The sequence below is a fragment of the Fragaria vesca genome, linkage group LG5 (assembly GCF_000184155.1).
Source record: "Fragaria vesca subsp. vesca linkage group LG5, FraVesHawaii_1.0, whole genome shotgun sequence".
NCBI lineage: Eukaryota > Viridiplantae > Streptophyta > Magnoliopsida > Rosales > Rosaceae > Fragaria > Fragaria vesca.
Window position 1 is genome coordinate 26255827 of NC_020495.1, and position 12006 is coordinate 26267832.

Here is a 12006-nt window from a genome sequence, read left to right on the forward strand (position 1 = left end):
CACTCTTTTGAACCCAACAGATAAAGAAGAATAATTGAAAGGTTCTTCCAATTACCCTTGGATTTGTCAATGTCCCATTTGTATTATAATGGGGGCATGCTTTTAAACCACAAGAAAATAATTGTGAGATGTTTTCTCACTTTTCTGGCCATGTTCATGGTGCCATGTAGTAATCAACCTTGCCACATTGAGTCATACACTGGTTATTGTGCAGACTGCATTATTTCCAAAAGAAATCATCAAAATAGTAATATATATCGAAAATTAGTGCAAGTGTGAAAAGAAAATTGATGATAATATATTTTTGAAAATTGATCAGAAATTTGAGATCAGTACTGAAGTATTTATCAGCTGACAGACCCAAAAAAAAAAAAAAAATTACACAGATTTATACATAGGCTCTCCATTTGAGAAGAAGAAGCAAAATATTGATGGCAACAAGAAGAAACCCCTCTTTCTTCAAGGTTCTTATAGGGGATCACTTCTGTGACAAATTGGTAAGTCCGAGCTCCTCAACTAAACAGAAAAATTGAAATGGTAAATTTGTGTATGAATATATGTGGATTTTGTAGTTTCACTGAAGCGAGTGTGAGCTTTGATCCACAGGTATGGATGATAAAGTTTCATTTCATGCTTCATAGAATTTACTATGTGTATCAGACTTTCAGTTCAATTAAAAGTGGGAAAGGCAAAGAGAAATACTAAATCTTTTATCTTTTATGTCACTGGTGGGTTTTGCAGTTTTTGTAATTCAAACTAGACTTTGAGTAAGCAGTGTTGAACAAAGTATGCTTTGGCATCTGTTGTGTGCTTTATTTCGGTCTCTATCATAGATGTTTTGGAGTTTCCTTAATTCAAAGTGAGCTTTGATCAATGGTTGTCGCTCTGGAGTGCTAGACCTTCCATCTTTTCTTGCCTTGTGTTTTGTAATTTGGTGTGGCTGTTGATTTTATCTTACTATTCCCCATTCATTGAGTTCATTATTATTGAGTCAATGACCGCTCCCACCAATATTTTGTTCATATTGGAGTGTAATTAGGTTATACATGCAATAAGAACTAGTTCTCTTTAGTTCCATAAACCCAACCTATAGCTGCCTAAGCACTAATTAAATCCTAATAATATGTGAACTGGTCTAAGGCACTGACTTACTTGAGTTACTTCCCTGAAGCATTCCCTTTTCTTAGTTAATATGAAGATCATAGTCACTATTGGGGTCTAAATAAAACTGGTTTGCCTTATATTCTGATTTTATTTCTATGATTCTGTCTACATCCTAATCTGCAGAAGATCCCCAGAGCTTTTCTTAGGCATTTTGATGGGAATGTACCTGAACAATGCCAACTTAGAATCCTCACTCAAACTTGGCTTGTTGATATTGAAATGGATAATCACAAGTTCTATTTCCAAAATGGTTGGAAGGAATTTGTGCATGAGAATGGTTTAAAGGGTCGCGAGTTTCTAGTTTTTTTCTATGATGGAATTTCGGAGTTCTATGTCCACATATATGGGGAAAATGCCTGCAAAAAGGAGTTTGCAGAGGTCACTAGGAACTATGTTGCTAGCTTCAGAGAGATGGAAGAAGCTGATAGTGATGACACATCTGTTGAAATCTTGGATGACTTTCCACCCAGCTCAAGGAGAGCAGGGCTAGGGAACAAATCTTCGTTACCAAGTCATCAGACTCACAAGAAAGACGGTACAAGTTGGAGTAATAAAGCAGTAAATGGAGCAATGTATAAGAAATCAGGAACTACAAGTAAGGAATGTATAGTTTGTTTTCACGGCAATGTTTACCTTATTCTCTTTTTGGTCAAATATGTCTGGCATGTAATTAAGTTGTAACCTATAATTCATTTAATCTTTACAGGTATAGATGGATTTCCGGCGGAACAATTTGTGGGAGGTACCTCTAGCTCAAAAAGACTCGTACAACCAGAATTGGAGGCTCTTGGGAGGATGCACATTGATGACGACGATGATGACAAAGAAGAGGAGAGCGAGGAGGATGAAACTGAAGCTGACAGTGAAAATGAAGATGAGGAAGAGGAAGAAGAAAGTGATGGAGATGAAGAAAAAAGTGATGATTCTATTGAAATTCTGTACGAGTTTCCACAATGCTCAAAAGCAAAAACAATGAGGAAATCATCAGGGCTTCACAAGGGAAAGATAAACAGTTCTAAAGCTAAACCACAAAGCAGCATAACAGGTGCTAGTGGCTCATCTAGCAATAAAAAAATCACAGTAATGAAACACAAGGGAACCGGAGACATTATAGCTCGTTGTAGAGCTAGTGATTTTATATCCAAATCTGACAAGCCTTCTTGTTCAATTGCTATGTCTCCTTCACATGTTCATGCAGCTTGGGTGGTAAGATTTCTATAGACAATCTGCGTGGCCATCACAACTTTTTCTATATTCATCATGTAGATATCAGTACCAGAAAATCAAGCAAGCATACTTCCTCTCACATCTGTTTTGTTATCTGAAACTTTTCTTATTGTCTTACACGTTTTCCTTTGTTTCTCTTTCAGCATTTTCCTTGTCTTTTTGCCGAGAGACATCTCAAAAAGCATTGTAGTTGCATCAACCTTCGGGTTAATACGAGAAGTTGGTGTATCAGTCTCTATCATGTCAAGAAATTTGTCAGATTACAAACTGGTTGGAGGCAATTTGCGCAGGCAAATAATCTGAAAGAGGGTGATGTGTGCGTCTTAGTGTTGATTGACAACATCAAATATGTATTTGATGTTACAATTTTCCGGGCCACAGAAGCTGCAAATTGCACCTTGCCAGGTGAAAACTGTTCTAATTGTTTGTGTAGTTGTGCTCCATTTTGTGATATTTGTCCACCTTATTCTGGACAATCTTTACATATGTTTATTTTTGCTTAGGGGGAAGGCAAATTACCGAGGTTCAATTCAAGTCAAAGAAAGAAAAAGAGAAAGCTGGATAGATGAAGTTCAGTGCAATTGGAAATTAGCACATCCATCTCTCCATGATGCTTCTACTACTATTTCATATTCTGTCCTGGATTCAACTATATAGCTATTATGTTCTAATGCATGGGAACTTAAAGGATCATAATTGAGTTGTACGTGAAGACATTAGGGGAACAATATGAAACAGTAGAGGTTTGGTGGAAAACATTGCTGTGCAATGAGGGTGATGCAGAAGCTTTGTAAGTGGCAACAAGGATAAGCAACATGTTAATATAGATTTATTTCTATATTAATTAAGCTGACCGGTCAGTTTTATTTCTCAAGGAATTTTCAATTATTGTTCATCCGTGTGTGAAATAATTTCAACGGTAGAACAATGAAACTCGATTATTTCAAGTGTTATTACACAAAGATAATTTTCATCACAGTCTCAATGTATCTGTCGGTTTAAACAGTGGAACAAGAAATTGATTGCGCCAATCAATTTTATTTATCAAGGAATTATCATAAAATTAAACTGACCGGTCAATTTTGTTTCTCAATGAATTTTCAATTTTTTTTTAAGGAAAGTCACCAAGCTACTGCTCAGTTTCTCTTATTTCATTAATAAAGGTACTTTGCATGGGGGAGGGGGAACAATAAACCAGAACCACAGACTACATGATAAATATGACTAACATTCTCTCAAAGAACATCCTAAATAATAACATAAGTCTTATCTAACCATACATCAACAATAACACCAACACTCGCTAGGTGTGTTTATCTATCTGCAACATCATTTGCCAGCTCTCTGAAATGTCGAATGTGAACAGATTGAAATGCATTCTACAATCCTCCAACACCCTACCTATTTTAGATAAATCATCCTCTGTAGCCGTAATGTCGTAATCAACATGATAGATAGTCGCTCTTAATATCTATGTTTGTCCACCCTCGGTGAATACCAAGAAGTAGACCCGCCCTGCATGCTTCCACTTCAATGTTCAAAGCTCAGAGTGGCCATGTAAGAAGGGTCTAGCTAATATGGGGACTCCCACACCTTCACTGTTACGAACAATTACGCCAATACCTCCACACCCATTATTAACACAATAACACTAAATGCCTCTTGAGATTTATGAAGGAATTATTACAAAATAAACCGGTCAGTTTTATTTCTCCAGAAATGTTCAATCACTCTTTAACCGTGTGTGAAATAATTTCAATGATGGAACAACAAACTGGATTATTTCAAGTGTTACAACACAGAAATAATTTTTCATCACATTCTCAATGCATCTATCAGTTCCACCATTGAAACTGACTGATCAGTTTGTTTATCAAGGAATTATCATAAAATTAAACTGATTGGTATTAAATTGACCGGTCAGTTTTCTTTCTCAAGAAATTTTGAAATATTCTTTATCTGTGTGTGAAATAGTTTAACGGTGGAACAACGAAACTAGATTATTTAAGTGTTATTACACAGTGATAATTTTTCATCACAATCTCAATTCCTAAACAAGAAACTGACCGGTCAGTTTATTTATAAAGGAATTATCACAAAATTAAACTGACCAGTAAATTTGTTTTCTTAAAAAAAATTTCAATTATTCTTTATCCGTGCGGGGTCGGGCCTGACCCGGCCCGTTTGCCCCTGCGGAGTGATAAATTTTGGATGCGGCGCTAGAGATTCAGGGTTTGATGTGTGAAAAATGAGAAGAGTAAAATGGGTGTGCAGGGTTGTCCACGGTGGAGGAATGATGGGAGTGAGGCTCAAGCCTCAAACGCATTCCTTTACTTCAATTGTCGCAAGAGAAGAAGATCCAATCAAACTCATTCTGGATCTGCGCTCTTCCAGCAGCGGTTCTTCTGTGGAGTTGAAGAAGAAGCTGGAGCAGTCCGGCGTGGCAGCCTCACCGGAGCTGGTGGTGGAGATCCTTTCGCGTTTCCGCAACGACTGGGAATCAGCCTTCACCTTTTTCCTCTGGGCAGGAAAGCAGAAGCCGCATTCGGCGCGTGAGTACCACTCGATGATCTCCATTCTAGGCAAGATGAGGAAGTTCGACACTGCCTGGGCGCTGATCGACGAAATGCGTACTTGTGCTACTTCAGGTTCGGGTTCTTCTTCTCTTGTCACCCCTCAAACTCTGCTGCTCATGATTCGAAAATACTCATGTGCTCGTGATGTTGGGAAGGCCATTCACACTTTCTACGCTTATAAGCGGTTTGCTTTGGAGGCTGGCATGGACGACTTCCACGGCCTTCTCTCTGCTCTCTGCCGCTACAATAACGTCCCTGAAGCCGAGCACTTACTTTTCTGCAACTCACATATCTTCCCATTCAACACCAAGAGCTTTAACATTATCCTCAACGGTTGGGCTAACATCATCGGTAGCCCCCGCAATGCCGAAAGAATTTGGGCTGAGATGACCAACCGAGGCGTCCCGCACGATGCCATCTCCTATTCATGTCTCATTTCTTGCCATTCCAAATCCTCCAATCTCACCAAGGTGCTCACCATCGTCCGCCGCATGAAGAAATTGAATGTTGAGCCTGACACCAAGGTTTACAATGCACTCATTTATGCTCTTGGGAAAGCCGGACACCTCAATGAAGCTACCAATCTCATGAAAACCATGCAGGAAACGGGTCTTGCGCCTACCATTGTCACTTACAACTCCCTCATCAAGACTCTCTGCAAGGCCGGGGAAATTGATCAAGCTAAACACATCTTGCATCAAATGATGGAGCAAAGAGGCCTTGTTCCAACAATTCAGACTTACCATCCCTTCTTCCGTGTTGTAACAACCGCAGACCAAGTGTTTGAGCTTTTGGAAAAGATGAAAAGCACCGGTTGCTCTCCAAATACTGATACTTACATAATGCTGATTAGGAAATTCTGTCGATGGCGCCAACTTGATAATGTGTTCAAGTTGTGGAGTGAGATGAGTGAGAATGGAGCCGGTCCTGATCGTAGCTCATATATTGTGCTCATACATGGGCTCTTTCTGAATAGGAAGTTGGAGGAAGCCCACAAATATTATACAGAGATGATAGATAAGCACTATTTGCCAGAACCGAGGACAGAAGAGATGCTTCAGGCTTGGTTCTCTGGTAAGCAGCAGACTTCCAAATTCCAAACAACAGATGGAGAAGTTGATCCAGTGGATCGTACTCAGCTAGCTACGAATACTAAACTAGTAATCCACAAGAAATCTCCTCAGGAAAAAGATTTCCGTCAGCAACCTGAAAGTAGGAAAGTTGTAAAAGTAAGGGGTTTTTCGTTTTGGGATCAGTAGATTTCATTGAAATGAGAGATCTCAGCAGGGCATGGTTGGTCAGCAACCTTGAGCATCAGGTTTCCATGAGCTTATAAAGGTACACAACCGTTTCTGTTAAAAAAAGACTAAAAAGCAAAGTTAAAATGGTAAATTTGTCTGTATGAATATATGTGGATTTCGTAGTTTCACTGAAACAAGTGCGAGCTTTGATCACAGTTATGGATAATAAAGTTTCATTTCATGCTTCATAGAATTTACTATGTGTATCAATTCAATCAAGTGTGGGGAAGGCCAAGAGAAATACCAATATTTTATCTTTTATGTTACTGGTCGGTTTTGCAGTTTCTGTAATTCAAACAAGACTTTGAGTAAGCAGTGTTGAATAGAGTTTCTTTTTATGCTTTGGCCTCTGTTGTGTGCATTATTTCAGTCTCAATCATAGGTGTTTTAATGTTTCCCTAATTCAAAGATTAGCTAAACCTTTGATCAATGGTTGTCACTCTTGAGTGCTAAGCCTTCCATCTTTTCTTGCTTTGTGTTCTGTAATTAGGTGTGTCTGTTGATTTTATCTTACTAGTTCCCATTAATTGAGTTCATAGGACATACACAATCAGAATCAAAATGATCACCTTAAAACTGCTTTGATGCTAGGAAATCAAAACATTACTCGGAGTCTCGGATGGTATAAAACCTCTTATATCTATGGGATTGTCCTCATTCTGCAGAATCAAAAATGAAGAGATGACCAAATTATCCATGAAATCAACTGGTGAATGGTTAAGTAGACATATGTTTGGTCAGTTCTCCAACTGTTGCGCTTCCCTTTACAGTTCTAATTTGATGGCTTCTATCCTCCACTGCTTTCTTTTTGCATTTGTTCATATGTGGAGGTTATTGTTTGCTATCTGAGTTTGGCAGTTTCGTAAGTTAATATTTTGGAGTTGAGATGTGGTGAGTATCTGGGATTGGGTGTCTTCTGTTGTTAATTTTCGAGTCTGCAGAATGAGGACAATCCCATAGATACAAGAGGTTTTATACCATCCGAATAATGTTTTGATTTCCTAGCATCAAAGCAGTTTTAAGGGTGATCATTTTGATTGGGATTGTGTATGTCCTATGGAATTTTGACTCTACTTCTCATTGCTTGTTGGTTTAATCTGCTTTTAGAGAAGTAAAAGTCTAAAAGTTGTCATCGATCTTTTTCTGGTCATAGTTTCATTTCATGCTCGTTAGTGAAAACTCTGATATTTACATATGCTGCATTTGCTAATTGCAGGTCTACGATGTGTTGACATATAAAAAGATCACCCTGGTGGAGATGATGTAGTCCTTGCTACAACTGGTATACACCTTTTGGATGTTTTTTTTCCAATTAATATGTATTTGATGTTACAATTCTCCGGGCCACATAAGCTGCAAATTGCACCTTGCCAGGTGAGTAATCTGTGCTATTTGTTTGTGTAGTTGTGATCCATTATGTCCACTTTCTGGATAATCTTTACATATGTTTATTCTTTGTATTTTCGCCTAGGGGGAACGCAAATGACCGCGGTTCAGTTCAAGTCAAAAAAAAAGGAAAAGAGAAAGCTGGAAAGATGAAGTTCATAGAATCTGATTCCACCAGCAATTGGAAATTAGCACATCCATCTCTCCAATCTCCATGATGCTACTATTTCATATTCTGTCCTGGTTTTCAACTGTAAAGCTATTATGTTTACCTTATTCTCTTCTCTGCCAATTCTCATGCATCATTGAAATGAAGGCAATGCATCTTGTTCCTGTTTTAGCTCATGACTATTCTATTCAGTAATGTCATCCTCAACAGCAAAGAGGACTAGATGCTTGAGTAATTTGACAGTAGGAAGTTCAAAATGAATTGGACAATGCCCTGAGGTCTGGGGTCGACATCATCTTAGTCCCTATAGATTGATTAAGTACTTTGAATGTAGAATTCCTTTCATATCGGAAAACTAGGAAGTTACCTGTAGTCTAGAGAGCAGAACCTATAGAACTCTGGCCAACCCTTTCAAACCAATGAACTTGTAGACAGTTCAACAAGCTCATCTAGAGTATGGCTTATCTCACACTTTCTAGCAAGCAATTTCGAATGGAATAGAAACTATACGCAAATGCTCATAATCAGAGATGGCAATTCAGAGCAAATTCACCCGTTGAGTTTAATTGAACACAGTGACCTGAGTTACTCTGGGTCACTGTGAATAATGATTCAATCATAAATAAATAGTGATTAAATAAACAAAATGAATTACTCAAAATTATTTTTTTATTCCATAACATTTAATTGATAGGCCAAGCCTAGGAAATAAATAAAAATACAATTATTTGAAATTTCTTAATGAAAAGCACACAAACATAATAAAAAACAGACAATCTAGACATTCAAATTGTCTTGAAATTGTTACAAATGCTCTATGAGATATGCTTGAAGGTCCAATGGAGGGTATCATGGGACCCAAATGTGGTGACAAAACGCGGGGAGACACACGCTTTTTCTTTTGGTTGCAATTCGTCCGTGGCTGGAACAGGCATCCAAAGAGAGTAAGTCGGTGCGTGGGCTCGAGCTGACGCAGCCCACATGAGTGGGATTGGGCTGACATAGATTAATCTAACATGGGCTTCTTTTCTCCTCTCACCTGGGTTGGTTCTATCCCCTCAATCTAATTTGGACTAGAAAATGAGAGAACCATTTCATGGGTGGATTAAAGTTTTTAGGTCTGAATTGGATTGCTGATGTGGATTTTCAGTAATGGATGGACTTGCTCTCGATATATGAACACTGTCATAACATATCAACTTTAGTTGAAAAAAAATAAAAAATAAAGAAAGGACCTACTCTTTTTCCTGGTCACTGTTTGTTAGAGAAGCTCGGTGTTTAGCTCATTCAGTACTAACCGCTTCTTCTACTTCCAAACCCCTAAACCCTATTAAAACGCGCCAAAATTAGACCCCTCAAAACCCTAATTTCCCAATTCCAATTCTCATGCAATCAGCTCTCTATGCATCTCCAACCTCCCACCACTTTCTCCCCTCATGGAAAATCCCCCAACCCCAATTCACAGCCTCGCTCCCCACAAAGCTCCGTATCAAAGCCCCAACCTTTACCAACTCCTTGAGAACTTCAATCGGGTACGACCCGGAAGAAGCCCTCGGAGACGACCCGGGTCCTGTTCCGGGTCGGCTCCCGGTGGTGGTTCGGAGGTCGGGTCGGGTCTCCAGGTACTTCTGGGATGGGGAGTGTTTGCAATTAGTGAGGGTTGACGGCTGTGCGGCGTCGTTTGGTGGTTTGGATTTCGAAGATGGATTTCGGAAAGTTTGTAGAGTTTGTAGCTGTGGTGTTAGGGATTTCTTTATCCCCAAGCAAGTGAGTGAGAATTACATGAGCTATGTGAAGTGGAAATTCTTGCACCGGGTTTTTAGCTCTGCTTTGCAGGTTCTTGCTACTCAGGTATCAATGTTATGCATTGTGAATTGGTCAAATTTACGATAATGTTGTTATAGGGTTGGATTAGAATGTTGAGAGTAGAGAATGAATGGATGAATGTGGAAGAGAAAGATAAAGAAATGAATGAAATTTTTGGTTTATACGGTTAGTTATACACTGATTAGGCAATGTTTCGGGCCATTGGGATTGGTTACTCTCGTTCGCTTCCAGCGGCTGCTGCTCTTAACTGGGTTTTGAAGGATGGACTTGGAAGGCTGAGTAGGTGTGTCTATACTGCTAGCTTAGCATCTGCTTTTGACACCAATTTGAAGGTATGTGTTTGTGGATTGCTTGCTTTAGAGTGTGATGTATATGGGTTCAGCGGATTGTTAATGTCTTGTTTTTGTTGTTTGAAGAGAGTTAGGTTTTCCACCTCGGTTCTGTTCACGTTGAGCATTGGAGTTGAGCTGCTGACACCTGCATATCCTCAGTATTTCCTGCTTCTTGCGTCTTTAGCCAATGTTGCAAAGCAAATAAGCTTGGCTTGCTATATAGCAACTAGTGTAAGATCTGAGTTGCAAGTTTGTTTATTACTATTATGAGCTAGTTTTAGCACCTTGTTTTGAGTGTGCAAGTTATTCCTCTGTATAAGCAGTCAGCTGTTCATCGAAGCTTTGCAATAGCAGATAACCTTGGTGAACTTTCGGCAAAGGCACAGGTATATGATCTTTCCTAAGCATTGAGGTTCTATCAACTATCCTTCTGTATATCCTGACTGGGAGTATGGTTTTCAGATTCAAACGGTGTGCTTTGATAATCTTGGCCTTTTGCTTGCTGCATTGTTGAATATGCTGTTGAAGAACAACCCAAGGTTATTTTTCACTTCCAAACTCGGAAAATACTTATTTCTGTGTACTATCTTCACTGATATGTCATCAAATCCTATTTTTCGTATCAGTTTCTAACTTGTGATTGACGTTCCAGATTGCAGACAAGCTTGCCCTTTGTCATATACCCCATTTTCTCAGCACTTGACCTTTGTGGAATATATCAAGGGCTTAAACATGTTCATTTACAAACATTAAGTAAGGCGAGTAAGCATTCTCCCTTTTACCTCTTCAATTTTAGCAGCGTATTCTTGTTAGTCTAGCTATGTCACCAGTTTGTGTATGTACCATTTCCCTGTCTTAGAGGAATAATGGAAATGCAATTTCCTTATACATGCCATTGCTTGTTTCAGGGTAGACTTGAAATTCTACTAAATACTTGGATCAAGTTAGGTAAAGTTCCTTCACCTGCAGAAGTCAGTAAAGAAGAAGGAATCGATTTTCTGCAGAGCAAAGGTTGGGTCTTACACATGCATTATTTTCGTAGCCCTGTTTCAAATTTTATTTCTTTTATTTAATGTACATATAAGCTTCAAGCCAATGACTGAGGTTTCTATCAGACAAAGGATCATGGCCCATCAGAATAGGATACTTGGATCCCAAGAATCAGATCCCAAAGTTGTCCATGATGGCGATGAGATCTACTAGTGATGATGATTATTACTTCATATCCATGGAGACATTTTATACAAGAAAACGAAGAATTCAACAAGTGAGTATTGATGGATATTCAACCTGTGTCTGTGTGCTTGTGTATCATCTACTCTGAATGATCTTAATTTTGTCCCCTTGATCAATGACAGCATGGAATTCTTCTTTGTCTTCGGGAAAGAGCCAGCACTGCAGATATTATCAAGGGTCTGTTGCAGGTAATAGATTATAGTATTTTCAGAATATAAATAGAAAAGGAAAACTTTGCATATTATTAAATTAGTGAGTTCTTGGGCCTTTAACTTGTCTTATGTTTTTGTCAATTCATTATGTAGGCATGCTATATCCGCAGAGTCCTGCTTATGGACGAGAATAGGTGGGCGGACATGGTGGATGCTGGAGATGCATTAGACTCAGCTCTAAACGAATGGCGAAAATTGATTGAGGAGTCCAAATGCCGTGCACAAGGCGATATGCGCCTGTTGAATGAACAAATGGTGGCACGAGGTTGGGCTACTAAGAATATCTTATTGAATACACGAGAGCAGATTCGGTATAGTTTTGTAGATGACTGAAGAATCATCTGTATATATGTATTATTGAGTCTTGTTTTTTAACTTGAACTTTGGTGGGTTCTCCTTGCCATGGAGAATTTTGGGGATCACAGAAAACTCAATTGTAACTAGTTTAATTTATTGTAATACAATTTGCAGCTGATCAGGAAACGGATTAGAACTTCCCCTGCATTCATTTTGTATCTGTTTGTTCTCCAACTTGTTAGTTCTTACACGATTGACAACTGCATTATGATTCCAGAA

At 38.8% G+C, this 12006-nt stretch overlaps 3 protein-coding genes across 3 annotated transcripts; all 3 read left to right on the plus strand.

Annotated features, from left to right (window-relative positions):
- The first annotated feature begins 1249 nt into the window (after nucleotides 1-1249).
- On the plus strand, nucleotides 1250-2969 carry LOC101310520. The gene is made up of 4 exons (XM_004300518.1): nucleotides 1250-1759; nucleotides 1871-2370; nucleotides 2535-2796; nucleotides 2895-2969. The coding sequence occupies exons 1-4, from the start codon at nucleotides 1384-1386 to the stop codon at nucleotides 2954-2956; spliced, it is 1200 nt and encodes a 399-aa protein (XP_004300566.1). The 5' UTR covers nucleotides 1250-1383; the 3' UTR covers nucleotides 2957-2969.
- A 1678-nt stretch (nucleotides 2970-4647) lies between these two features.
- LOC101310804 (pentatricopeptide repeat-containing protein At5g15010, mitochondrial-like) lies at nucleotides 4648-7957 on the plus strand. Its single transcript, XM_004300519.1, has 3 exons — nucleotides 4648-6305; nucleotides 7485-7642; nucleotides 7740-7957. Exon 1 carries the CDS (start codon nucleotides 4685-4687, stop codon nucleotides 6224-6226), a length of 1542 nt encoding a protein of 513 aa, XP_004300567.1. The 5' UTR covers nucleotides 4648-4684; the 3' UTR covers nucleotides 6227-6305; nucleotides 7485-7642; nucleotides 7740-7957.
- Nucleotides 7958-9209: 1252 nt separating this feature from the next.
- LOC101304588 lies at nucleotides 9210-11763 on the plus strand. Its single transcript, XM_004301820.1, has 10 exons — nucleotides 9210-9674; nucleotides 9836-9982; nucleotides 10067-10213; nucleotides 10306-10368; nucleotides 10445-10521; nucleotides 10635-10740; nucleotides 10891-10993; nucleotides 11104-11249; nucleotides 11341-11406; nucleotides 11524-11763. The coding sequence occupies exons 1-10, from the start codon at nucleotides 9210-9212 to the stop codon at nucleotides 11761-11763; spliced, it is 1560 nt and encodes a 519-aa protein (XP_004301868.1).
- Nucleotides 11764-12006: the final 243 nt, after the last annotated feature.